We start from the raw sequence: 25,719 nt of genomic DNA, 5'->3' as shown, positions 1-25,719 counted from the left end.
CTCACAATACTCATTCACATATTAGCAAAAAGGAAAAAAAAATCAGAGACAGAGGAGACCACATGCTCATATCTACCACAGTAGTTAGCATTTACATAGTACTTTAAAGTTTGCAAAATTCTTTACAAATGTAAAATCATTTGATCCTCATAGCAATCCAGTGAGCTAGGTGCTATTTTTGTCACCATTTTACAGATAAGGGAATTAGGACACTGAGAGCTGAAGTGACTTGCCCAGGGTCACAAAGCTAGTAAATATCTGAATCAGGATTTGAACTCAAATCTCCCTGAGTCTAAGTCCTGCATTCTATCCACTGAACCGAGTGGTCAATTTTCTGAGACTACTCAAAGTGTTCTTGCCTCCTCAAAACTGCAAAGGAAAGAAAAAATAAAAGAAATGGTATGCCCTTTTTATATGCTTACTCAGTTTCTGTACACCCAAGCCAATTAGAAGTCTTATTCATCATTTATGCCTCTCAATCATGTATGACTGGACATAGGCTCCCTCCAAGTTCCATGTGGTTGCTTAAACTGAAACTAGGGAGGGAATTATCTATGCATACTCCAAAGATGAGCCTCCCAGGTGCCAATTCATCTCTACCACATATATGAAACTATTTACTGAAATGTGTTCCTTTGGGTATGTTCTGATTTTTGTTACCAGATAAAAGAAGTCTAGTCCTAAAGTTTCATTTACCCCTTTTCTATTGAAGCCAGGAGGAAAGATGAGGAGGGAGGGTATTCTAGGCATCGGGGACAGCCAGGGGAAAAAAATGTCTGGAGTAAGAATATGGAATGTCGTGTTTGAAGACGTTAACAGAAGGAATAGGTTTGGTGACTCCCAACTCATCCAAGCTATTCGAGCAGCCAAGCATTGTAGATTTGGGATTGAGGGGGTTGTTTAGCTGGAGCAAGGAAGTGGTTGAGCAAAACCAAACAATACAAAGATTAGGTCTGACGATATATGCAGTACTAAAGAAAGGAGGGAAGGCAAAGCATTTTAAATATACTAGCATATGAACTGTGCAGATTCATATGTGGAAAAACTAAGGGCAGTGATGCTTTAGAGTTGTGATGCTGGAGAAGGGCGCAGAGAGGCTTATAAAAGTTGGAGTCGTAATGGCTCTTGGAGTGGGAATGCTTCTTGCTTAAGAGTCTTGCACGAGTTGTCCCTCATAAGGATGACACACGGGTTACTAGTACCCTCAGAAGATTGGGGGCCCGGGGGAGGAGAGGGGGTTGGCCCGGCACAACCCTGCCCAGAACTACCGTTCTCTGGCCCTCTCCCTCCGATGATGTATCCTTTCGTTACACTCTTCGCCCCGCACAAAGATGGCGCAGGCGACGCCGGGACGGCCAATGGGAAGAGGCGTTGCTGCCGGTTGCCCAGGTAACAACCAACGGGCGGCGGGGACTCTGCTCGGTGCCGCGCCGAGTCCCGGAGGGGGCGGGGCGGCTGGAGGGGTCCGAGGGAGGCGGTGGAGCGGCGGTCAGCAGCGGCTGGCCCGGCGGAGTCCGGGACGCGGCGGCCGAGACACGGAGTCTCGGGGGGGTATCCCAGGTCAGCTGGCGGAGGGGGAAGAGGGGGAAGGTATGGGGTGGAGGTGGAGTGGGTGTGGCCGTGGGTGTGGCCGGGGATGCAGCGGACGCGAGGATGCTGAGCTTGTCCTTTGCAAGCGGAGCCCTCCGAGCCAGGCCTGGTCTCCAGGGGCGCGTATGGGAACTGGCGGCCGGGATCGGGATGACTTTGCTCCAATGAGTTGAGTGATGCTAACGATAATAACGATAAAAACATCCCTGCATCGTTTGTCTGGATGGCGCCCCAAGGTTGCAGGGCGCCCTGCGTGCATTAGGTCATCGCAGCCTCACGACCCCCTGTGGAGGTAACTCTCCCCATTTTACAGATGAGGACATAGAGGTTAAGGCGCCGGCTGGCAACATGGGCTCATTTCCTTTGGCTGCTGTCCTGCTAGCCAGCCTCCAGCCTCCAGCCTTAGCCTAGCTCCTCTTCTCCGATCCCTGGAGTTTCTTGCCTTCTTTATTCTCACCTGCCCCACAAACTTCCTAAGTCGGACTCTAGGATGGTAATGAGAACTTTGATTCCATTTGATTTGTTGTTTTTCTGCACGAACATTTCAAATAAATTTCTAGGTCATGTTAAATTTAAATTATGAGCTCTTGTCACCTAAAAAGACCAAGTACTCAGTTTCAGATTCTATCTAGGTCTGCCGTTTGGCTCCCTAAATGATAAATATGAGCCTTCAGCCTTTCTAGGCCTTTGTTTCTTCATATGCAAAATGAGGGGGCAAGGGCTAGATGACCCTTCCAGCCCCTTCTAATTAGAAATCAATGATCGTTTGAACTCTTTCTTTAATGATTATTGTCAGAGTAGGTCCCTCGTGAATTCACATGTACCTTTCCTGCGATCTAGTTGGAAATAGAGGGATGATGATGATTGAGATTTGAAATATTGAGAAAGTGTATTTGGTCCTTCTTGGGTCATCATCTTCTGGTTGTGTAATAGAAGATACAGTATCAATAAAGATTTTATTAAAAGCTTTTTTTTTTTACCCTCAGTAACAGTGGTAGAGCCAGCATATTTAGTTTCTGACATCTCAGTGCCTGGAAAAAGCTAAGATAAGAGAAGTGACTAAAATAGACCAAGTATATTCAGAGAAGGTCCCTGTGAAGATGACTGTCTTGAGGCATTGATTCTCAAGGTATCTGAATGAGGGGAGGATACCAAAGGCATGTCAAAAAGTCTTGGACCTTAATATTAACACATACACACACATACATGTACAAAATTGGGAGACTATCACTAAGTACCAGCCCATTGGCCTATATTCCCAGCTGTACAACATTTTTGTAGCAATAATCTACATATGCAACAAGGGCATCCTTGATGAAGATATGAGAAGGGAACAGGTGGCTTTCACCAAAAATGTTCTAGCTTTATAGTCATACAATTGACTGTAAGGTGTAGAGGACACAAGACCTCACTGTGCTTATTGTTGTGTTTTGTTTTTTACTCTAAAAAGGTATTTGATTCAATAAGGCAAGAGACGTCCTTAAAGGCTCTTCTGTAAGAATGTATCCCCCACAAATATGTCAGAGCCATACAACAACCCTTGAAAGATGTAACAGCAGAGATAACTCTAATGACTCTTTGCTTTTTATTATCAGATAAGTCATAAAACAGGGAGACATTTGCTTACCAGGAGAGCCATTGTCATGGAGAATTATCTTATGTTCAGAGCAAAGGATAAGTGGAAGAAGGATTTTCTATAGATGTTAAGAGTCTACAGACGTACTTGTTTGTAGAATACAGTATGCTAATTTTATCAAGCCCCAGAACATTACATAGCCAACCAAGTAAGAGCTGTAATCACTCAAAAGTTTCTGACCTGATTGTTCACAGAAGAAAACCTAATGGAAGAATTCCTATTACTTAGACTGTGTTATGCAATAGAATGAACAACCACCAAAGCTTGTCTATAGATACAACTATCTCACATAAACATTATAAATCGATAGTAAACTGTGCCCCAGGAGTGGACAGGAGGAGTACAGTCAGAATTACCCTTGGGAAGACTGTACAATGCTTTTAGTGATCCTGAGCTCCTCAAAATTATTTCCTAGCTTTTTAACAGTATTTTCCTGGTGATATCTGGCTGAGTTGTCAAAGTCTTCAAAATAAAGAGTCACCCAGAGAGCAACAGAGAAGGTGTATGGTAGGTATGAGCTGACTAGTATATTACCAGTGAAGAAATAGGCAGGAAAAATATTGTGAACTAGAATATCATCAGAGATTTGTGAATGGAAAAAAAAAGATGAGGTGATCACATAACAAGACCTAGAGGGAGAACTGTTGGATAGCCCATGGTCTTTGTGGTTACCCAAACATTGTTAAGATCTAGAGATATCTCCTTCTTCCCTGTACCCTCCCCCCTGCCCTGTCAAGTTGACTTGCTTCTTCTGTGGAGGATTTATTTACAGGGGCTTCTGGACAGGAGTTGTATAAGATAGGAAGAGAAGGTATAGGTGGGCTTAGATCTATATTACTGGAGAAAGTACCCATATCAATGGAATCCAAGAACCATCAAAGTATCCATGTTGAATTACAAGGCCTGGTTGGCATGTAGAAGTCTTTATTTCCTTCTCTGTAGTATTCTTAAAACTTAACTACCAATATCCTGTTTAATCAAGCTTTGTTGAAAGTGTGTGACATCATCTAGGAATGTTATATTTTGGGAATAATATAGAAAACTACATAAGCAGGTAAGGTAGACACTTAAATAAAACATGCTTTAGCTAAGGAGAATCTACCCCCATATAAAACAACCATCTTTATTTGAGAACAGGTTACCCTGTACTCATAAAATGGTCATTTCATTGTGAGGGCTGAGTCTATGTTAATACGTCCATCCTCAGAGACAACAGAGTAATTTCCTTTTGGGCAAATGTTCAGCATGAATCTTTGTAGCTTTTGTAGCTCATTCATTTATCCAGAGTACAGAAAAGGTAGGTGTCTCTAGAATCATAAATCATCTTTGCTTTGTGGCTGGATTACACTTATAAACCTGGAATTTAAGCCTAGAGTCCCTATAGCCTCTTTAAAGTGGTCATTTTAATAACTGGTACAAATATTGAGTTCATTGTTAACTAAAGTAATCTGTGTTCTGCCATCTTTTATTATATACTAATTAAGCCCCAGGCTTTGTTAGCAGAGGTTACATTTTTTTTAAACTAGTAAATTTGTCTCAGGGACCAGGGTCAGTGATAAAATTCCATTTCTGAGCTATTGGCAGTGCAACTGCCTATGAATCAGTTTGAATAATTATGGAAGTCAAAGCCATGAATCTCTCTATTGCCCCAAACAACAGCAATAAGATGTAGACACTTGTGGCAGCTATTCACCCAACCAAAGAACAGCATTTGGCTAAGATTCATTGATCTCAAATTTTTTTTTCAATAGCACTCCTACTTGTACTCTTAGGAGAGTGTGTGTGTGTGTGTGTGTGTGTGTGGTACAAATTCTATATCCAATAGACAGCTGCCAGGAAGATAGGCTACCACTTCTAGGGAATTTGTAGCTTGTACTGTAAAACCAAATAAAAGAGGGTGGTACAGCAGATCCTCCTGAACTGAGTCTTAGTAAGAAGAAACTAGTCCATAGCATTTCATTAGCTTTCTTCATATATTTGGCGTTTATTCTCAGAGGGCCAACAAACAACACAGCAAAGACACGCTTGGTTTCCTAGCTAAGGAGCAATTAAGTACTTTCTCAGTCAATAAAGCTAATGTCTCATTTCCTTTCTTCCAATATCCAACAGGTTCCTCAGAAACAGAGGTTTAGTCCTTCCAGCCAAGCGGTAACTGACTAGGACTTCTGTAGCTCTCAGGAGAGGAAAATTAGTCAATGGGGGTGCTGATCTCATGCTAGTCCCTTCCACAGGACATCCAGAACGAACCCTTGCAAATCTTTGAGACACAGCAACGTTTATTCATTTCAGCTGAACTTGTAAAGGAATTGCCCTGGCATAACCTTCCTATGGAAATAGTAACTTCGAATTTGCTCTTGAAATTACTCTTTCAGTGATAGAATATGCAGCACTATATCTTTCCATAAATCCTGATTGATCTTAAATGAGTGGAATGATGGTCATAGATTACACGGCCTCTAATGATTTGGCTTGTTATGTCTGGGGAGAACTATCCTTAGTCTTTATCAAAACAACTATCTGAACTGGAAAGAATTTTCCCCTAGAGTTCTGGTGGAAAACCATTCCTCTTGCTCTCATTAATGTTGTATTTGCAATGGAGTCATGTTGACCTGCACCCAGACGTTGTCTGGTGCTAAGTTGCTGAGATAAGGGCCTTGTGAGTCTGAAACCAGAGCTGAGGGCCCGGAACACTGATGGATGAGAATTCATGCTAGGCACCAGGCTTTGCATTTGTTTGGAGAAAAATAGGTCATCGGGATATTAGGGGCAGGTAAGGAACGGAGAAATCAGCCTTTTCAGTGTGGGCTTAGGATGCCCTACCTACCAGCCATCATGAACAAGGTATACCAGGCTACCCTCACTTCCTTTTTTGACAAAATTATTAGAATGATGGATGAAAAGAACCCTACATAGCTAGCACACTCAGATTTCAGTAAGGCATTTGACAGAGGGTCTCGTGTTCTCCTTGTAGTCAGGATGGAGAAGTGTGGGGGTGGATTTGGAATTGGATGATCAGTCCTAAAGAATGATGATTAATGAAACCATGACAGAGGGAGGTCTCTGATGGAGTGCCACAGGGTTCTGCCCTTATCCTTGTTCTCTTCACTTTAATCAGTTATTTGGATGAAGGTATAGAGGGTATGTTCATTAAAATTTGTGGGAGGGATAGCTAAATAGGTAAAATAACAGACTTCATCAGACTAGAATGGAGAGCTGAAACTGTTGGGATGAAACCTGAAAGGGGAACTATGAAGTTCCTTTGCTTGGGGGGGAACACCCCAAAGTCAACCACAGAATTATAGGATGTATGCAATACAGCTAAATGATCATATGAAAAAAGCCTGAGTGAGATTGAGAAGACCACAATTCAGAATGAGTCAGTGGGCGATATGTTGTTACAGAAGCAGATAGCCTCGTGTCAGAAACACCTTCTGTCCAACTTTGCCTCCCAACACAAGGTGTGTGAGCGTGGGTGTGCCACTGGACCTCTGAGCTTCAGTTTCCTGATCCCCAGAGTGGGGATAATTGCACCTGCATTAGAGAGATGTGGGAGTGACCAAGGAGATGAGATGATTTGTGTGACAGACCTGGCAGGCTTTCAGGGGCTCTTCTAGTGTCTGAGAGTATCATTGTGTGTCTAGCAGAAGAACCAGACTCGTCCCAAGCCAGAGTAATGGAAGCATTATTCCTCAGAATGAGAAGGCTATATATAGGCTTGCTGTGCTCGGCCCTGGTTCCAGCATATGGAGAGTGAACAACTGCTTCAGGTCTAGGCAGCACATTTTAGTAAGGATGTTGACAAACTGAAGTGTCTAGAGAGGAGCAGTCATGGGGGTGAGGAGACAGATATTCAACCATTCCCTGTTAGGATCAGTGCAGGGAAGTAGGAGTGTTCAGCCTAGAGAAAACTTCAGGGGGAAACAGTTATGGTCTTTATATATTTGAAGTGCGGGCATAAGACAGAGATTCGGCTTCTTTTGTTTGCCCCAGAAGGCAGAACTGGGGAGTCTTGGTGGAAGTTGCAGAGAGGCACACTTGGACTAATGAGGAGAAGGCTCTCTAAGAGTGGAGTGGGCTGCCTCCCAAGGTAGCCAGTGTCCCAGTCCTGAGGTTCTTTGAAAGGAACCTGAATGACCACCTGTCAAGGATGACATAGAAGGGGTTTCTACTCAAGTTTGGGTTGGGCTAGGTAACCATTGAAGTCCCTGTTAGCTCTTTGATTCCAGTGACTCCCCAGACACTTACATTTACACAGACATTTATGTGCACACATGGTGGAAGCACCAGCTCTATCGGGGTAAGAATTTCTATCTCAGCAGCTTCCCAGCCAGCAGCTCCCTTTGCTCTAGATTCTCTCTCATTTCTGCAGTGCCTGATATATATTTTCCCTATTATGGGCAAAAATTATTGAGTTTTGTTGAATCATCTCCTTATTTTAAGATGTCAGAATCCCAATAATGAGCTGTCATAGAAAATGTAGGGCACTTAGTGCCTACATTTTCTGTGATAGTAAATGTTTTTCTCTGCTCCCACCCCTATTTTCAGGAAGCTTTTCACACAAACTCCAGCCTTAATTAAGTCTCCATTTCCTTACCATGTTGCCAGTAATTATGATTGGACCACACAATTCCAAATTTAATTGTGTCTTACATTGTTCATTTGTGTTTCATTTTGTGTTAGTCTTAAATCATCAAATAAATTGTAAGCTCCTTGAGAGCAGGTTTTTTTATGCTTAGTAAGCACAGAGTAGGCCTTTGTTTTATTGATTCTTCTTTCCTCCTCTGGAATCTCAGAAAATAGGATGTGGCTCACATTTATAAAATAAGGTAAAGGAGTTGGCTAGAAGGTGAGAGTAATTACAAAGGGGTAGTGGTGGTTGGCGAAAAGGATGTTTTTCATAGGATCCATTTGAATTTGTGAAAATCTGGGTGGGCTGGTAAGCTTTTTCAAACATATCTGCAAAGCTGCTTTCCTTTCCTCTAGCTGTCCTATGACGATAGCAAGCCTCTACCTGTTTCCTGTGGTTGTCGCGCTGCCCTTCTGTAAGCTGTCACCATGACCCTGACAAAAGGCTCCTTCACCTACTCCAGCGGGGAGGAGTATCGTGGCGAGTGGAAGGAGGGTGAGAAGGGCATTGGAGGTCCCCAGAGATGAGAACTCCTTTCTGGATGAAGGGAGAATATATTAGAGGATTGGAATCAACTTTGCTAGGTCATCCGTTCTCCCTAGCAAATTTCCTTTAAATTATATCTGTATGAGTAAAAGAGGAAACATGCGATGTTACTCTCCCCTCATCAACCCATAGCCTCCCCTTTTTGCAAAATCTGGATTGGTTCAGCATCTTTCAATGATGTTACTTAGGTATTTTTTGAATGTTGATGAATATTTCCCTTTGTATCTATAAGAGTAAAATAAAACTAAGGATTTTAAAAGCAGAAGAATTAAGGATATCATCAATTCAACCTTAATTATTCTGGTAGCATAAAACTAGAAGAAAAGATTATATGATTACCCTTTCATGTCACGACAACTGAAACATTCCATTATGGAAGCTTGACTGAGTACATGAGCCAGAGGAGTGATGTCACCTTTCTTGCCTCACCTCATTCCCAGCCTTTTTCCTTCTCTCCCAAGTTCTGTCTGCCCTTTCTTCATGCCCTCCGAGAACTCACATGTAACTTCTGGATAGCTCCAGGAAATTACATTTCTTTGTCCCTAAAATAAACTCCATACTCCATTGTCTCAAGAGCATTATTGTTCACCTGGCATCTTACTTTGTTTCCTGGCCAATTCAGTGGGCAAATAGAGCACCCGCAAAGATGTGAACCCTTAGTGCCATAAGGTCCATCTTTTTTGTCCTGCATCTTTCACACGGCAGTGTTTTTAGGGAGATGTTCTTTCTAGATTTTTCTTGTCACTTTCACATATGAAAGAGAATCCAAACCAGTTAGTTTTATATTAAGGAGGAGAAGTCCCAGGAAGTCCCATTGCCTTCACAATGGCAGCTTTGGTGCTTTGCTTGACTAGCTCTTTCAGCACCAGAATGCTAAGCCATACTGATATCACTAACTTCTGTTTTTATTTTTTAGGATAACTCTTTCCTCTTTGAGTCGGTGGTCTGTTAAGGGAAGGGATGATAGGTACTTGAGAAGGTACCCAGGAGCTGCCCCATTCCAGCCTGACACCTGTCCTTTTCTTTGCTTAGGCCGCAGGCATGGCATTGGTCAACTGATGTTTGCAGATGGTGGCACCTACCTGGGTCATTTTGAGAATGGGCTCTTTAATGGCTTCGGGGTACTGACTTTCTCAGATGGCTCAAGGTGGGTACTTGGTCCTCTTCCCTCGCAGCCTTAGACTGGGGAGGCTCTAGTCTACAAATGGGATAATGATAAACAGTTTGCTAACTCTGAGCCAGTCCCAGCCCCTGCAGATCCTGCCAGCAAAGAGTGTGTCCCACTGTCCTAACTGATCTTAAACATTTCAAGATCACGTAGCTTTTCTGAAGTGGCCAGGAGGAAAGTGACCTTTTTGACTCTTGTTCTCCATCACTTTCCATCCTGCATTTTCCTCTTCCGTTCCCTTCTTTCCCTTCCTGGGCTATGTCACAGTTACTAACTCTGGTTGAGTATGGTAAAAGCTCAGAAACAAGTGGAATTTTCATTCCACATGTTCACTCAACCCCAGCTTGGAGTCTCTCCCCAAATGGCTAATCGTGGTGTCTCTCTGCAGATATGAGGGAGAGTTTGCCCAAGGAAAGTTCAATGGTGTTGGCGTTTTCATTCGCCATGATAACATGACCTTTGAGGGAGAATTCAAGAGTGGCAGAGTAGATGGCTTTGGTGAGTAGCATGAATTATTCTTTCAGTTCACCTAGTTGGGGCTGGGCCTTCCCTTTGGTTCCAAGCAGTTGGATTGTTGAGCATGAAGAGGTGGGAGGCTATCTGTTGAGTGCAACCTCTCCCTTTTTACTGACTAATGTCTAAGAGCCCCATCACTTCTCTCCAAGGTCCTCATCAAGAAGACAATAAGTGTCTCTTATAGGCCTGTAAAACGTTTTTCAACTTCTCTGAATTGGATTTAAACTGAGACCTTTGACCAGCTTCCTGTAACAATGTCTCTAATTGTTTTTCCTCTTAATTCAACCCACAGGCCTTCTGACTTTTCCTGATGGTTCTCATGGAGTTCCTCGAAATGAAGGTCTGTTTGAGAATAACAAGTTGCTACGGCGAGAAAAGTGTCCTGCAGTGATCCAGAGGGCACAGAGGGCTTCTGAGTCAGCCCGGAACCTCCCAGCTTGATGGGGTGCTGTGACTCTGCAGGAGGAGCGATTGGGCAGAGCAGCCACCTCTGTTCATTCACTGCAGGTGAAGGAATGAACTAGACCCAAGATTCTTTGAGTTATAAACACCAAACAGTTGCCTTCTGACACATCCCTTTGCCTGCCAGTCAAGAGTTAGATTGTGGATTGGGGCCGTTCACAGGCCCTCCAACAGCTCTGACCTGCTAAAACAGGGAGCAGCTGATTTCAGTTTTGCCTTGGCCCTGCCCCTTGTCTGCTGCTGCTCAGGCGAGCTGCCTTTTTCCACATCCTGGGACTCTCCATCCCTAAATCCCTGCACTGCCCCCAGCCTTGCTGCCTTCTGTACTATTCTGGGTCCATAGTCACCTGCAGTGTACTTAGTGCACCACCTCCATTTGGGGGAGGTGATCCAGCAGTCACCCCTCAGCTGAGGCCCATAGCTTGGGCTTCCTGGGGGAGGGAGGATGATGGACTCTCCGGGGGCCAGGGAGAGAAGGCATGCAGCAGGCCTTTAAAAGCCTAGGTTGGAGACTTTTTCTTAGGGTACCTTCTTATTTCATTATTGTTTGGAATTAGGGCTCCAGGTCTGTCGTGTGAACTGGCCAGGCTGATCTTGAACTCCTCTTTCTCGGTCTTTGAGTACTGTGATGGGTCTTCATGTGTCCTTGACTTTACAGTGTAACTACATTACACAAAAGGACTCCATTTTTGCATCTCATCTTTATGTACCTTCGTTGCTCTTCTCATATGGGTAAGAAAGTGATACAAAACTATAATCTTAAACTCTCATGTAGAACAGAGGACACAGCCCTCCAGGCCCACTAACCATGTATGAAGGCCAGGACTGACCTAGTCTTTCTTAAGACTGTAAAGGAACTGGCTAGGCTAGAATCCTTCTTGTGGACCACCTGTCCAGACCACTACCAGCTCCTTGGAATTTAGATAGAGGTGGATGAGGGTCAATCAGGAAGATGCAGAGCTAAAAACTATTTGGTGGACTAAATCCAGGTCACCATAACTCTTTCACCACCAGCCCTGGACATCATTAGACCTGGAGATGAAAACTACTCATCAGCATCACACAGAGTTCATTCTGAGACTTTGAACACACCACATTCCCCATTATTCTCACATTGAATGTTTTATTTGCAGCAGATTTGGGTGGAAATACTAGCTGTGTGCCTCTATCATCTCTGGATTTTACTGTTGAAATAAAAGTGTTTATAAAGAATCAACACATCTCCTAAAGTACTGATATTTAGTTCCCTTGCTTTTGATCCTTATTTATTTTTTGTAGGTATGACTAGATCATTATGGCCCTATTTGCTGTTTCCAAGGTCCAGTAATAAATTGAGATTCAAGATGCCCCTCAGTAAGCCTCTTGGCCTAGTTCCCTCCAACTTATTTTGGGGTTTCATTGAGCTGCTCACCTGGCCTTGAGAGTATTTATGGCTTTCTCCTCCATGCCATCATTAGGGCCTGTTTTAAGTGCTAAAACAGAGTGGACCTCAAGAACTGCCATGGTGGGCTCTACTGGGCAAAGGTCTCTTGGTATCCAGGAAGGAAACATAGGGCCGAGGGTAAAGGCAGATCAGGACCCAATTTGTTTCTGTATAATTTATCGGTCTTTATAAATAGTATCACACGGTTGGGGGTGGGCTGGGCTATTGAAGTTCTAAAGCAATGGCTTTATCAATCAGAGACAGCACAGGACAGAAGACTCAATTTGTGATTCCCCTCTCTAACATCTAAACATGGCTTCAGTAACATTTGTCCACCAGGTGGCGCTGTATACGTGCAGTTGACAAGGCTGATGGGACCCTGGACCACAAACCTGTGATCCCACCTTCACCCCACCAGCCAAATGCAGGAAATGCATAGGCTAGATGGGTGCTGTTGAGTTATAGAGTACTGAGATGCTGGGAGGAAAGGAAGAAGCATTTGTTAAGTGCCTACTATGTGCTTGACAAATCCTGATCCCAGCCAAGGAGGCTGGCTCAGTGATGGAGGTGGGGGTGGAGTGCAGTTAATGTAATGGCTTTGCCTTTGTCGTGTGTTTCTCACAAAATCCTCCCCTACCGATGTCCTGGACCAAACCCCAGAAATGAGCTCAGGTTTATCCTCCCAAGCAGCTCAGAATGTGATACTCCTGTCCACTCCTCCCTTCTCGATCCTGAGGTCAGAGGGAAAAGGCTGGAGCAGACAGCAAAGTAGCAAGAAGCATCTTTTCTTCACTGGGGACTCTGAAGAATATGGTTTTGTGAAACAGATATGAGGAAAATTAAGTGTGGCAGCACTTGCCTGGCCAGTAGTCTCTGGTGAAGGAGGAAGATCCTGGAGACATAATAATAGCTCACATTCATATGGTGTTTAAAGGTTTGTGAAACTATATATATTAGTTGATCCTCACAACAACCCTGTGAGGTAGGTGATTTTATCCCCATTTCACAGATGGGAAAACTGATATTGAGAAAGGTTGAGTCATATCCTTAGGGGCTGCGGTAACAGCCCAATAGCTCCCCCCTGACCTCCACTGTATCCTTAAAGCTATGGGTGTAGGAGTAGAGGCCAACCAGAGGCCTGGCAGGACATGGCCTTGCCCTTCACCTGGCTCTTCATAACCAGCCATTGGTAGTGAAGTCCAAGCGCAGCTTCTCCTCTTCATCAGGGCTCAGCTTACTCAGCGGGGCACGACAAGGTCCCCCATAGTAACCAAGCCAGTCCATCGTTTTCTTCAGCCCAGGGATCCCAAAGCTTCGAGTTACCTGAGAGGAAATGTCAGAGGTAGCTTCTAGCCTTATTCTGGGCCCAGACACATACATGCCTCAAAGTTAGGGCTACCGCCTCTCCTCCTAGACTAGAATAAAAAATCTTGAAACCTATCGCACAAGGGAGAAATCTGAGACCAAAGCTTCAAGTACTGAGAGACACAGGGTAATTAGCAGTGAGCAGGAGTCAAATATAGGACTGTAGGATCTGTTGAACAGGGGAAGATGGAGAGTTTTTTTTCACATATTTTTAAATCTAGAAAATACTGTCAATCCTTTTGTCCAACCCCTTTCCATATCTGTGAGAAAGCAGGTCCAAGGAAATGAAGCAGCTTGCCCAAGGTTTCACAGCAGATTATTAGTGGGAAGTGAGAAGGAAGACTAGGTTCCTCTCATTCCCAGCTCCCATCTGACACTGCTTCTGGATGCCTTAGTTCTAGGATGAACAAAAACCCAGCCAAGAGAGGAGTAGAGGGGGACAAGCAATTAGCACGGCCCCTTGGGGAAGGTGTCCACACTCTGGGACTGGTCCTAGAGATCCCAGCTTTGGACTTTCCCTCATCAGCTGGGACCTGGAATGCAGACAACAATTGGGCCAGGAGGGCTGAAGCAAGGAAAGAGAGGGGCTTCTAAAGTCGAACCAAGGATATATCCTAGGAGGTAACTCACTGGCCTCGTGTTCCCTACTTCAATAACCTCAAACCACTCCCTAAAACCCAACTTCCTTTTTTCTCCTCACCACCCTCAACCCCTCCAGCTTCTTCTCGATCTATGACCTACACTCAAAACCTCAGTGTTCTTCACTCCACTAAGGAAAACTTTTCTTGTAAGAGATTAAAAACAAAACAAAACAAAAAACTTCCTTTGTGTTTTGAGTAACCATCCACTAGAGGACAGCATTCCTTAACAATCATGAAGGTGGCATTCCCAAGTTCAGGGTTCTTAAGGCCTGAGGTCAGCCCTTTACACTCTTTCTGATGCAGGATGAGACTTAGACTGTGTTGAGGAGGGAACGAGGACTGTTGGTGGAAAACTTAATAGCCTGTCCCTAAAGTCCATGAGTCACCAGAGAACTCTTGAAGACCCCCTACAGATCCCCTAAGGGACTTGGGAAGAGGGTAGGTTAGATGCTTGGGTAGTGAAGGCCATGGAAACTCCTAAATATAGCTGTGGGGCAGAAGTCTGGCAGGGGGGGTGGGAAGGAGGGAGGACATTGTGTACGATGGGGCAGGGCAATCTGCTGAGATCAAACCGCAGTTAGGGTAGCTGAGACCACAGCCCAGGCTTCAGACAGGTGGCCCTGGAATTCCTGTGCCTATGTCCAGGACTGACATAGGAGAGAAGGGAATCTTCTGTGAGGCGGGAGGTTGGCAGTGCCAACACACCCAGAATTGGGATGGCAGCAAGGCAGTTCTTCCCTTCCTGATAATGGCAGAGATTCAATCTGATTCTTCTCCAGCATCATTCTCCCCCCTCTCCCTTGCTTGTACCCCAAGAACTCAGAAAGAATATTTTTGTTTTCAGCCTGGCCACAGGCAACATGGTATTTGTATGTCCATGTTTCTTTGCCTCTCTCTTTGTCTTCCTATTTGTATTTGTCTGTCTGCTCATCTCTATCAATCACTCTCTTTCTCTCTCTCTCTCTGTCTCTCTGTCTCTGTCTCTGTCTCTCTCTCTCTCTCTCTCTGCCCTCTCTTTTTCCATAGAAGGGAAGTTTGGGTGAGTGGGGGATACAGGAGCAAGGTCGTCCAGCCTCACAGAGGAATGTCTAACATGCGGGGGCAGTGTGTACCCTGACGGGGCTTAGCTGGAGGGGCTTTGTCTTACACACAGTTACATCCTATTTATAGCCCCTAGGAAGTTCTGAATCCTGTGAGTCTCATACTTTTCTCCCCAGCTGTTACTTCCTTGAGTCTGGATTCTTGTCCTTCTTTGTGTCCTACTACAAGAACCCAGGCCCACCCATCCCCTAGATCCATAAGGAGTCCAACAGAAGGTGTATGCAGGAAGGAAATGACTCAAGGGAATAAAGCCATCCTTTTAACCCATGAAGACCATCTTAATGTTATTTCTAATCATACCTTAGTTCTGTATCTAAAACCAGGCTTGTCCCCCCAGAAACTTACCCAAAGACCCCACAATTTATTTTACATTGGACTAAACATCTGTGCCTGAGCTTATCACCAGACTGTGTAATAAGGGGGTGCGTACTGGGGTAGGGGAATGACAATGGAGAGGAATCAGATTGCTTCTCTAAGTGCCATTATTAGGAAGGGAAGAACTTCTGCCTTTCTGCCATCCCAATTCTAGATATGCTGGCACTACCAACACCCCACCTCCTGCCTCACAGGAGATTCCCCTGTCTCCTATGTCAGCCCTGGACATAGGCACAGGAATTCCAGGGCCAGCTTGGGCGATGCTGTCAGTCACCCTCTCAACTGTCTGATCTCAGAGTTGGGATGCCATCCTTGTGGGGCTCTTTCTGAAAATAAAGAGATCAGTCAGGAAGCTGATTAAGTTCCTGCAGCCTTTCACATCCAGAGGCCCAGAATGGCTCTGAACAGGCATGAATGGAAGAGGACCCCTTCATAGAGAGCTCACCGCAGTGTTGGGCTCGATGAGGCGATGCTGCAAGGCCTGGGCATCTTCCCACTGCCCAGTGAGGCAGAGTCGCTCCAGCTGGCACACCTGTGCTCCCAGGACATTGGCCAAAGCACAGATACCCCCAACAGCTCCTGCCACCACAGCCAGAGATAAAACTTAAAATGCAGTCCCACCCTTCACCCTCCACCCCCCTCCCCAGTGACCCAGAGAAGCCCTGAATCCTAAAAGGGGAGTTTCCTTTCTCCTAAGAGACTTAGAATCCTAGCACTTCAGATCTGGAAGGGACCTTAGAGATCATCATTTAGTATGATCCCATTTTACAGAAGAGAATACTGAGGCCCGGAGAAGCAAAGTGACCCAGGTCTCCAAACTCCCAGTGATCTTGTCCCTAAACCATATTGCAGAAGACCGGCAAGTAAGACTTAAGGGACTCTGTCTTGGGACTCAAGTCAACCACATGCCCAATGCAGATACGCATGGTGAGAAAGCAAACCATCCTGATCACCAAGCACAGGAAAAGTTAGAACTTTGAGACCACAGAATATAGATTACCAAGGAGAAAAGTTCTCATGTACAAGGGAAACAGATTCCAAAGAGCCAAATGCTATTTAGAGGACTATGGTGGGTAGCAAGAAATTGGAGCTATGATGCTGACTGGTCAGAAGTTCTTCTCCTTCTCTGTACCCAGGGGAGCTGGGAGGGATGATTCAGATGAATCAAGGTCCTATCTGCCTGCTGAGCTTCCTTTTCCATGACACCAGGAGACCCAGATCAGCAGCAGGGAAGAAACCTTACTCCTTTGCCCCTTTCGTCCCCAAAGGAATCTAAACTATTTAGAGAAGAAACTGAAGCATGGGCAGAAATTGGGTCTAGGCCTAGGGAGAAAAAGTTCTACAGGTGCAACCTCCTGCCACATTTTCCTTCTCTTTAGGGACTGGGAAGAGAATTGCCAAGTCATGATCCAGCAAAAGCCCAGGGATCCTTGAGTCTAGTAAGCAGATCATTCTTTCTATAAGCCTTTGAAACTGGGAGCCCTGGGCTTCTGTGGTTGAAAGTGGACCCCTCATCTTCCACGTGTGCCTCTGTCTGTCAGGGACCATGATATATATACTGGGGTACAGTTGACAAGAAAATTGCACTTAGAAGTGGGAAGACTTAGCTGGGTGACCCTGGGTGAGTCAATGAACCTCTTGAAACCTCAGTTTCTGTAAAACAGGAAGAAGAGTTAAGCCCCTAACAGTGATATTACAGTGTCTGTCTGCTCATCTCTATCAATCACTCTCTTTCTCTCTCTCTCTCTGTCTCTCTGTCTCTCTGTCTCTGTCTCTGTCTCTCTCTCTCTCTCTCTCTGCCCTCTCTTTTTCCATAGAAGGGAAGTTTGGGTGAGTGGGGGATACAGGAGCAAGGTCGTCCAGCCTCACAGAGGAATGTCTAACATGCGGGGGCAGTGTGTATATAATGTCTATTGTGGGGGAAGCAGAGATGGCATGCAGGTTGTTCTCCAAAAAGATTCAAGAGGCCAAGAGAAAAGTGGCTGTCCAAGAGACCCTGGGGACTATGACTCACATCTCCTCCGCTCTCCTTAAATATATATATATGTCTATACAAGCCTATACAAAGGCGAGCTATTCCTATTATTATTGACCCCAAATGAATAACTGTCTTTTATGTCTTAAAAGTCTTCAAAGAATTTTAAATACATCATCACCTTTGAGCCTCAAGACAACTCTATGAGGTAAGGGGGAGGGTTGATGGGAATAAACATTTATCTAGCGCCTATTATCCAGGCACTGTGCTAAAGTGCTAAACAAATATCTCATTTAATGCTCACAACAATCTTACCAGGAAGGTGCTTTTTATATCTATTTTATAGCAAAGGAAACTCAGACAGACAGCAGTTAAGTGACTTGCCCTGGGTCATCCAGCTAGTAAATGTCTAAGGCTGGATTTGAACTCAGCACTCTAGCCACTGTACCCAAGGTAACTAGGAAGGTATTGTCATCTTCATTTTACAAATGAAGAAATGGACTCTCAAAAAGGTAAACTGATTTGCCCACGATCCCACAACTCATAAATGTTAGAAGGAGTCAGAGTATTTGAACTGAGATCTTTACACCAAGTCCAATCAACAACTCATCTGACTATTTGAGGGACTCTGGCCTCCAACAAAATAACACAAACAGAGCAAGAAACCCCAAATCCCTTTCCATTCAATTTGAGGGTCAATCCAACTGCCTCTGGATGAGTCATTCTATACTCAGAGATAGGGAGAAGAAGGTGACCTGGAGGGGAGAGGCCCAGGGCTACTGTCCAACGTGAATGATTTACAAGGTGAGATTAGAGGAGCTAAATTTGTATCAAAACAGGGAGCCTGGGACATTAGGACAAGCCCTAGGTGTCCCCACAACGTGCAAGGCATTCTTTACCCCAGAGTGCAAGGCAGCCAAACAAAATTATGTGCCAAATGTTCACAAAGGCCAACCTCCTGGCAGTATTTCTGAGGCTTCAGAGTGACTAGGTTGGCCACCCCATCTCCACCCTCTCTGTTCCATTTTCAGATGTGCTCATCCCTATTTGGTCACCTTCAATAATCTCCAGTTATCTCTTTTCTGACTGTATTTTTTTTTCACAGTGAGTACTGGGCCTGGAGTCAGGAAGACCTGAGCTTAAATCCAGCCTCAGACACTAGCTGGATGAATCACTTTACCTCATCTGCCTCAGTTTTCTCAATTGTTAAATGTTGTTGTGAGGATGAAATGAAAAAAGTTATAAAGCATTTAGCACAGTGCCTAGAATACAGTAGGTGCTTAATAAATGTTTGTTTCCTTCTTGCCTGCTTGTCTCTGTATGTAGATTCCAAATATACTACAAAGTATCAAAATGGAAACCCCAGAGTCCAGAGGGGTTGACCCACCTATGGCATAACTGGCCAACAGGAAACCAGCAGATCCTGCCAACACCTGAAAATCCTGCTTCTTGGTTTTGTGAATGATCAAGCCCATTCGGATGGCCTGCAATATTAGATACAGCATCATATCAGAGCCTAGAAAAGCTCTGGACACAAACAGGGCTAGGGCTGGGAAAGTATCATTACCCAAAGACCAAAGAAAAGCAGAAGAGCTTATATAAGGTAAGAGAGAGAGAAATTAGAGAAACCCAGGGATGGGGATTAGGGGGTGGGAAGAATATGAGGCTGGGACCCATAGACTCTGGGGGATCATAGGACCATCAATTTAGAACTGGAAGGGACCTTTGAGGTAATTTGATCCAGTTCCCCCTCTCCATTTTACAAATGAGGAAACTGAGACCCAGAAAAGTTCAATGATTTGCCTAAAATTACACAGATAGTAAATAACAGAAATAAGATTTGAACGTGGGTCCCCTGACTCCAAATTCAGTTGTCTCCCTACAATAAATCATAGACTTACTAATTAGTCTAGTTTTTAATGAAATTACTTGTGCCAGTAAGGTGTAAATGGATGTGATCCCTGGGGATTCAATTTAATCCAACACATTTACAGAGTAGGAACCACAGTGCTAGATGCTAAGGTAGAAAGATTTAGCTCTTTGCAACTCAAAGTTTTAAAAACGAGTGTTAAAAATTGTTTTTACATGTAACTGGGGAAAAATAAAATACTAAATAGATTCAAAAATTTTTTTAAATTAAAAAAAACAGAAGACTAGCTCCTCCTAGAGTTTGCAGTCTACTAGGGGAGTTTAGAGTCTATATATGTATAAATAACTACTGTACAAAAGCATGTATGGTAAGTTCAAGAGAAGTATAATTTGAGGTATTAAGGAGAAAAAAGCCTTAAGTAACCTTGAAGGGATGAGAACAGTGGGGGAAGCAGAGATGGCATGCAGGTTGTTCTCCAAAAAGATTCAAGAGGCCAAGAGAAAAGTGGCTGTCCAAGAGACCCTGGGGACTATGACTCACATCTCCTCCGCTCTCCTTAATGCCCACGATGTTTGGGTGCTGAGATAAGGTGACCACAGCTTCCACAGGCAGATCTAGACCCGTGTTAGCGGGGACATTATACAGTACCACTGGGATTGGGGACAGATCAGCCACCTGAAAGATACAAAGAGGAGAGGGTGTAAGCAAGCACTTGGCCCGGGCTTGTGGAACCCAAGCTTCATTATGTCTTCCTGCCTTGGATTTCACAAGTCACCTGAGCCTTAACTACAGGTAGCCATTCTACTCATTCCAACTGGAAGCACCTTTAGGGCATATAGACTTCATCTTTCTCCAGAAGAACCCACCTATTTAATTCTTTAAGCTTAATTCTCCCTTTTCCTCCTTCCCAATCCAGTGTCTACCCCATCCTCTGGGCCTATCATGTCCCAGAGACAACCCTTATTCCCTGAGATTTGAAACACCTTGGTATAGTGGTAGATCAGGGCTGAACTGGTCATCCTGCCTCGATAGTAGCATGGTGTCACCACGAGGGCAGCGTCAGCTCCGACCTGGGCCATGCTAACAGTCATCTCCACGGTGGCTTGAGTAGCTGTAGGACAAGAAAGGCAATTTTGAAGACATGGTAGGACCACAGACTGGTACCTGGTAAGCTCTTATACCTTGAAATAACTTCTACTCAATCTCATTATTCTGCAGATGATGAAACTGAGATTCAGAGAATTTAAGGGACTTTCCCAAGGTTGTACGATTAATGACTAACTGATACAAGATTCAAACTCAAATCCAGTGTTCTTTCCACTTTCCTGGCCCAGAAGCAAGAATTTGGATCAAAGATAGTTTTAGGATAGACAAAGAATTTAGATATCTCAGAGTTAGCAAAACAAAGTAACCCAAATCCTAAACCCGAAGGACTAAAAGATTTATGTCCTACCAACCTACCCTCTGCCCCCACCCAATGGTCCCCAAGCACATGGCTTCTTACACTCGCAGCCCGAGCCGGCTATTAAGAGCTTGTCCTTGGGCATCACTTGTCGAACTCGGCTTACCACTTCTAGCCGCTCAGTACTCGTCAGGTAGGGGAACTCGCCAGTGGAGCCCTGCACCACAAAGCCTGCAACAAAGGGTCCATTACTACCTGAGGAAGTCATCATGGTGAAGGAGGAAGAGCCACGGTCTTGGAACTAGCAGACCTGGGTTCAAGCACTAGCCCCAATACTTACCAGTTATACAATCCCCACAAAATCACTTTACCTCTCTGAGACTCAATTTCCTCTTTAAAATAAGCATCATAGAATCAGCTCTAGAGCTGGAAAAGACCTCAGAGCTCATCTAATTCAACTCCTTCCTTTCACAGATAAGAAAACTAAGGGTCAGAGATGTTAGGAGACTTGTGGATGGTCACACAAGGTATAAATGGTAGGTAAATTTGTATATGAACCCAGGCTCCTGACTCCAAATTGAGCACATTTTCCACTGTATTATGGTGATACATTCGTTACCTACCAGGACTTAAATGAAGTAAAGTTTGGGGAGTTTCTTTTCCTCAGTTTAATTCAATTCAGTTTAATAAACATTCATAAAGCACCTACTCTGTGTAAGGGACCACACTAGACACAAATAAAAATGAAATAAGGTCCTGTCCTCAAGAAAGTTGACACTCTACTTAAATTCTACCCCAAAGAGTGAAAATCTAGTCATTATTACAACCATGGTCATTCCCCTGAGTATTCTGATTCTACTCACCCAGTCCTAGAGACATTATTGTTATTGCTGTTGTTATTCAGCTATTTCAGTTATATCTAACTCTTCATGACCTCATTATAGGTTTTCTTGGCAGAGATACTGAAATGATTTGCCATTTCCTTTTCCAGCTCATTTAACAGGCAAGGAAACTGAAGCAAACAGGGTTGAGTAACTTGTCCAGGTTCACACAGCTAGTAAGTGTCTGAGGCCAGATTTGAACTCAGGAAGATGAGTCTTCCTAACTCCAAGCCCAGCACTCTATCCACTGTACTACCTAGCTGCCCTCCTAGGAACTTTAGTGTATTCAAATGGATAATCTAGTTTTCTCTTATATCCTCCCCCATCACCCCTCTAACTTTCTAGTCAAGATGGGTTTCTATACCCCAGTACCTATATATCTTATTTCCCAGTTGCATGTAAAAAATAAACTTTTAAACATTTGTTTTTTAAGACTTTAAGTTCCAGATTTTTTCCCTTCTTCCCTCTTCACCCACCCCAACTGGGAAAATAAACAATTCAGTATAGGTTGTACATGTGTAGTAACCCAAATCATTTCCATAGTAGCTATATTGTGGAAAGACTAACAATATTTCCCTTTATTCTATCCCACCCCCCACTTTTCTATTTCTCTTTTGACCCTGTCCCTTTTCAAAAATGTTTGCTTTTAACTACCCTCTCCCTCAATCTGCCCTCCCTTCTATCATCCCCCCTCTTATCCCCTACCCCTCTATTTTCCTATAGGGTAAGATACCCAATTGAGTGTGTATGTTATTCCTTCCTTAAGCTAAATTCAATGAGAATAAGGTTGTCCCATTCCTTTTCACATTCCTGCTCTTCCCCTCCATTGTAACAGTTTTCTCTTGCCTCTTTTATATGAGATAATTTACCCTAATATATCTCTCCCTTTCTCCTTCTCCCAATAAATTCCTCTCTCACCTCTTAATTTTATTTTTTAGATATGGAAGATATCTAAAAGTTCAGACTAGGTGGGGCAGCCTTTCAATCTTTCAGGGAATGGGGCCATTAATCTCACAATGACGTTGGTTCATTCAAGCATTGCAGCTATAAGTGCACTGAGGGAAACCAGGTTAAGAGAGGAGTGTGTGTGTGTGTGTGTGTGTGTGTGTGTGTGTGTGTGTGTTGGCAAAGAAAGGATGCATAAGCAATTATGATGAATTATCATACACCAAGCATGCAGAAAGGGTTAGAAATTGAATAGGTCAGAAACCTTGGATTCACAATCTTTCTTCCATAAATAGTGGCCAATATAGGCCAAGCTGCCCTGAGGTCAGACTTTGCATTAGGAAAAACTGTAAAATAAACAAAAATTATCTTGTTTTTCTTTCCTGTCCCATTCTTCATTTTCCCTAGAGATCCAGATTTCTATGCTTACCCATCCTTACAAAGTCCCCTACTTGTCAAAGGTCTGTCCTCAATATGCCCCATGACGTCCCCAGGGTCATGCAATGCTTATCAGTGTCATACTCTCAAAACATTCTCCTGTATTAATAGAAACTTCAAATATTGGAATGACATGTCAGCTCTTTGACAGCGACACTGAGTGTGTCTACCAAGAGCCTTTTAGAATATATTGATTGACTACTGCAATATAGCCAAAAATTATTCACTGTTACCAAGTTATATTTATCTGAGGGATACAAGAGTGGATAAATGTTAGGAAAATAATTAATATACTAAGTCATATTAAAAATAAACCACTTGAGTATATCAATAGACATAGAAAAAGTCTTTGACAAAAGTACAACATTCATTTATGCTGAAAACCCTGAGAAGCATAGGCACCGAAAAATAATTTTTAATATGATAAAAAGTACATAACTCAAATGAAAAGCTAGCATTATTTGCAATGGAAAAATACTATAAACTTTCCCAGAAATAAGACATACAAGATAAATAAGAGTAAGAAATTAAAGGTATAACTATTGGCAGGGGTGACAAAAATCATTCCCATTTGCTAAAAACATCACAATTTACTTAGAAAACCCCAGAGAATCATTAAAGAAACAAATTCAGATAAACAATTTCAGTAAAATAGCAGGATGCAAAACAGATTTACAAAAATAATAGCAATTCTAGATAGCAATGACAAAATTCACAATAATAGAAAAAGAAATCCTATCAAAATAACTACAAATAACATAAAATATCTGGAGTCAATCTACCAAGGAACAAAGATATATAAACTCTTTAAAGAATAAAGAATGACAAATAATTGGGTGAATATTCATTGCTCATGGTTGGTATGTGCCATATAATGAAAATGACAATATTGCCTAAGTTAATTTATAAACTTATTGTCATGTCAATCTACTGCTTTATGAAGCAATATTTTATAGTCCTAAATGAAATGCTAGCAAAAATAATTTCAAGGAAAGAAGGCCAAGAATCTCCTGGAAAATAATGAAAAAAGTAGAAATGGAACCAAAATAACACTTCAATGGTCAAAGGATATGAACAGGCAGTTTTCAGATGAAGAAGTCCAAACTATGTGTAATCATAGGAAAAAAAAATTATAAATCACTATTAATTAGAGAAATGCAAATTAAAACAACTCTGAGGAACCACCTCACACCTATCAGGTTAGCTAATATGACAGAAAAGGAAAATGATAAATGTTAGAGAAGATGTGTGGAATTTAGGACACTGATGTACTATTGGTGGAATTGTGAACTGATCCAACTATTCTGGAGAGCAATTTGGAAATATTCCCAAAGGGCAGTAAAACTGTACATACTCCTTAATCAAGCAATATCACTGCTAGCTCTGTATCCCAAAAAGATCATAAAAAGAGGAAAAGGACTACATGTATAAAAATATTTACAGCAGCTCTTTTCATGGTGGCAAAGAATGCGAAATTGAGGGGGTACCAGTCAACTATGGAATGGCTAAACAAGTTGTGTTATATGAATGGAATGGATTACTATTGTGCTACAAGAAATAATGAGCAGGTAAATTTCAGAAAAACCTGGAAAGACTTACATGAACTAATGCAAAGTGAACTGAGTAGAACCAGAACATTTTACATAGTAACAGCAACATTGGTCAATTAATAAACTGTGATTGACTTAGAGTTCTTCCCAGCAAAACAATGATCCAAGACTATTCCAAAAGACCCATGATAGAAAATGTTATCCATATCCATAGAAAGAACTGGTGGAGTCTGAATGCATATTGAAGCATACTATTTTTGCTTTATTTTTTCATAGTTCTTTCCTTTTGTTCTGTTTCTTCTTTCACAACATGACTAATAAGGAAATATGTTTTACATGATTGTACATGTATACCTATATCAAATTGCTTACTGTCTTAGGGAAGAGGGTTAAGAAAGGAGGAAGAAAAATTTGGAACTTAACGTTTTATTAAAAAATAAATGTTAAAAATTTCCTTCAGGGGCGGCCAGGTGGCACAGTGAGTAAGAGCACCAGCCCCAGATTCGGGATAAACTGGGATCGAATCCGGGCTCAGATACTTAGCACCACACCCAGAAATAACTGGCCGTGTAACCTTGAGCAAGTTACTTAACTCCAATTGCTTTAAAAAAAATTTCCTTTATATGTAATTAGAAAAATACTATTTAAAAGAAAAAAATTAAAAGAAATAACATTTCCAGACCTAAAATTACATCACAAAGAAGAATCTCATATTGGTTAAGAAATAGAAACATGGATCAATGAAGAAATAAATCAAATTCAAGTGTTTAATACGTCCAAAAACAAAAATTGCTTATGGTTTACTCCCTAATTACTCCATATATGATAGTAACTTCTCAGAAAATAAGAAAACAAATGGAAGAAATTAGTTTTAGACCAATATCTTATACCAAAAGTTCAAAATAAATATTTTGTGACCTGACTATTAAAGGTCACACTATGAAAAAAGTAACAAAATAACTAGACTAGCTATTACTAGGACAATAATTCTCAACCAAAGAGATAAAGGAGATCACAAAATATGAAATAATTTTGATTACATGAAACTGAAAAGCTTTTGTAAGAACAAAATCAATGAAACTAAGACAAGAAGCTACCAACTGGGGGAAAAATCTTGCATAAAATATCTCTTATTATGGTTTGATAATCCTAGTTATATAGAGAACTAATACAAATATATATATATGTATATGTACACACACTTTTAT

The 25,719-nt window shown here is 42.6% G+C and overlaps 2 protein-coding genes across 3 annotated transcripts in view; one reads left to right on the top strand and one right to left on the bottom strand.

Moving 5' to 3' along the window:
• The first annotated feature begins 1,428 nt into the window (after positions 1–1,428).
• On the top strand, positions 1,429–11,761 carry MORN4 (MORN repeat containing 4). 2 transcript variants are annotated; one of them, XR_011164242.1, is made up of 6 exons: positions 1,429–1,560; positions 8,210–8,348; positions 9,432–9,546; positions 9,956–10,065; positions 10,376–10,590; positions 11,103–11,761. XR_011164242.1 is itself a non-coding variant. In XM_069067145.1 (5 exons), exons 2-5 carry the CDS (start codon positions 8,282–8,284, stop codon positions 10,522–10,524), a joined length of 441 nt encoding a protein of 146 aa, XP_068923246.1. In that variant the 5' UTR covers positions 1,429–1,560; positions 8,210–8,281; the 3' UTR covers positions 10,525–11,761. The 2 variants fall into 2 exon arrangements, 1 of the variants encoding a protein (XP_068923246.1); XM_069067145.1 differs by having other exon boundaries at positions 10,376–11,761.
• Positions 11,762–12,890: 1,129 nt separating this feature from the next.
• HOGA1 (4-hydroxy-2-oxoglutarate aldolase 1) overlaps positions 12,891–25,719 on the bottom strand; it is a 35,894-nt gene continuing 23,065 nt past the window's right edge. The window contains exons 2-7 of the mRNA XM_069067143.1: positions 20,800–20,928; positions 20,279–20,406; positions 19,836–19,970; positions 18,813–18,909; positions 15,896–16,029; positions 12,891–13,291 (exon numbers count right to left, since the gene is read on the bottom strand). Coding sequence (XP_068923244.1) covers positions 13,142–13,291; positions 15,896–16,029; positions 18,813–18,909; positions 19,836–19,970; positions 20,279–20,406; positions 20,800–20,928 — 773 coding nt within the window. The 3' untranslated portion in view covers positions 12,891–13,141. The remainder of the gene's footprint in view (positions 13,292–15,895; positions 16,030–18,812; positions 18,910–19,835; positions 19,971–20,278; positions 20,407–20,799; positions 20,929–25,719) is intronic.

The sequence above is a fragment of the Petaurus breviceps genome, unplaced genomic scaffold (assembly GCF_028583685.1).
Source record: "Petaurus breviceps papuanus isolate PSGF00001 unplaced genomic scaffold, PetGlider_PUasm1.0 90740, whole genome shotgun sequence".
Taxonomy (NCBI): Eukaryota; Metazoa; Chordata; class Mammalia; order Diprotodontia; family Petauridae; genus Petaurus; species Petaurus breviceps.
Note: the sequence above shows the minus strand (reverse complement) of the source record. Positions and strands in the feature narration are given on the sequence as shown.